Below are 2,455 nucleotides of genomic sequence, written 5' to 3' on the forward strand. Positions count from 1 at the left end.
GAGACGTCAGTAGCCTTGTGGCGGTGGAGCTGGGATAAATCCTGCACGGCTGTGTGTGTGTCACAGAGGAGCGGGGAGTGGGGCTGGGGAAGGAAGGAAGAGGGTAGAGGGGTTGAGTGTGAAGCTGCCCGTGAAACAGGACTGGTCCCTCCAAGTGCAAACCACCCCCCCCACCTCCGTTCTGGTCCCTGATGGGCCGCTGTCCCTCCAGCCTCGGCTTCTACTTCTTCCGCCCGATCTGAGCCATCAGGTGGGCGTTGGCGGCCGCCTTGGCTTGCAAGTTCTTGGCCTTGGCGATGTTGAAGAGGATGTTCATGATGTTGGTGGGGACATCGAGGGACAGCGTGAACTTGGTGCGCCGGTCACTCTGGGCCTTGTCCTGGTACAGCCGCCCCCTGAGCTGCGCTGGGGACAGGTACTTGTACCGGGTGCTCCCAGCTGCGCCGCCCCCGCCGGAGCCAGGGAAGGCCCTTTTCTCCTTGTCTTGCTCCTCCTCCTCCTCGTCCTCTCCTGAGGATGGGTCTTGGCTGGGCAGGTGGGGGAAGCTTCTCCTACTCAGCAGGGGTGCGTCCTCCAGCGGGCTCTTCCTGGCCTCAGACAGGGCTGTGCTGATGCAGCTGAAGACAGACCCGGCTTTGTGGAACCTCCCGGCGAGGCCCGTCCGGGGGGCCCCTAGGAGCAGCAGCAGCAGCAGCAGCGGGACGTGGGCCGATATCAGCATCTCTTCCTGCAGCAGAAAAGAGCGACGTGGGAAAGCATGTGATGGGGGCTGAGGGCTTGGTGGGAAATGGGCTCAGATCTAACAGGGCTTTGTTCGTGCTCAGCCTCAGCAGGTCTCCAAGTGCGGTCTCTGGACCAGTGGCAGCCTGTGGAAATTTGCTACAAATGCAAAGCATTCTCAGGTCTTGCTCCAGAACTAGAAGATCAGAAACTCTGGGGCCAGCAACCTGTGTTCTGACAAGCCCCTCAGCTGCCCGTGGTAATGACTGATCCTTGGTTTAAATGATCCAAACGTATGAACCAGTTACGTCTGGGCTTGTAGCCCCTAGGGAAAGCCTCACAGACTCTGGAGTCAGACAGATGGTGGTTCAAATTCCAACTTGGTCCGGATTTGCGTGAGGGCTGTGGACGGACTACTTGACCTCTGAGAATTTCAATTTCCTCATCTGATAATTGGGGATAACCATAACTACCTTATCAAGGTTAAGTGAATGATTAAATTAAAGTGGAAAAGTTCTTGGTTGAACCAAATACTTAATGAAGAAGGGTGGTTCATATCTGTTCACATATAAATAATCTCCAGGTCCTGTATGAATGAGATTCAGTTCACATACAGCCATCTTAGCAGTGATACACTTGAGGGGAGGGCACAGCTCAGTGGTACAGCACATGTTTGGCATGAATGAGGTCCTAGGTTCCATCCCCACTACCTACATTAAAAAAAAAGCTCTAATTACCTCCCCCCTGCAAAAAAAAAAAACCCACATCTAAAGAAGTGATATATTGATAACTCTCTGTCTTTGTCTCTGTCTCTGTCTGTCTGTCTGTCTATCTATCTATAGCAGGTAATTTGATCCTACAGACCAGTATCTTTGTTGTGTTGCATTTCTGGCTTTTATCTTTTGGCTGTATACCATTCTCTCTGCCCTAACCCAGGAAGGCTCTCCTGGCCTTGAACTCAGTCTAAGTAACCTGCTGTCAGCCTTCAGAGTGTTCAGAATCCCATGAATGGGTTGTTCAAACACGAGCTTCTAGGCCCCATCCCAAGTGTTTCTGAATCAGTAGGTTTAGGATGAGGCCTGAGATCTTTCATTTCTAACACGTCCCTGGAGGATGCTGAAGCTGTGGGTCACAATCTGAGGACCACTTTCTCAGTTTTCCAACCCATCTCTGAGCCCCTTAGAATCGTGTGCCCAATTCCCGGAGGACGTCTTACAAGGGTGTGTTGACTGTGGAAGGGTGGACTTTTTCCTTCTTTCAACAGTGTGTTCAATCACCAGACTTCTGGCTTTATCATTTACTGAAGATCTCGTTTTGCGTAAATATAGCCTGAATAATGGCATTAGCTGTTGGACACCTGGGAGGCACCTTGAAGCTTGGGAGCACTTTCAGAGGGTTTGTTAAGCCTGAAAAGGTTTAAAAAGCCAAAATGCAATTCACAGAGAAAGGGTTAAGGCTGAGGGGAAAGCTGTCTCTCTCTGTCACTCTTGGGCCTTTGTCCCCAGCTCCTTTCACCGACCAGACTCAGTCCTGGCCTCCCGCTAAGTCACTCAGCAGCTAAATGCTCTGGGTCCCTGCGTTGCTGTCTGCGAGGTCAGGGGACTGAGTTCCAGACTCGCGCTCTCTCTCTTCTTTCTGTTTAGCTTTGTTTAGGGGTCACAGGGGAAAAGAGAAGAAATGCTCCACAAAGAAAGGAAGGAATCTCATTTCCATGCAAGTTCCCCTCTTACGTCCT

At 51.6% G+C, this 2,455-nt stretch overlaps 1 protein-coding gene across 1 annotated transcript; it reads right to left on the minus strand.

The window, feature by feature from the left end:
* UCN3 (urocortin 3) lies at window positions 1–764 on the minus strand. Its single transcript, XM_006220144.4, has one exon. The coding sequence runs from the start codon at window positions 719–721 to the stop codon at window positions 221–223; it is 501 nt and encodes a 166-aa protein (XP_006220206.3). The 5' UTR covers window positions 722–764; the 3' UTR covers window positions 1–220.
* Window positions 765–2,455: the final 1,691 nt, after the last annotated feature.

Source organism: Vicugna pacos, chromosome 35 (genome assembly GCF_048564905.1).
Source record: "Vicugna pacos chromosome 35, VicPac4, whole genome shotgun sequence".
In the NCBI taxonomy this organism is placed as follows: domain Eukaryota; kingdom Metazoa; phylum Chordata; class Mammalia; order Artiodactyla; family Camelidae; genus Vicugna; species Vicugna pacos.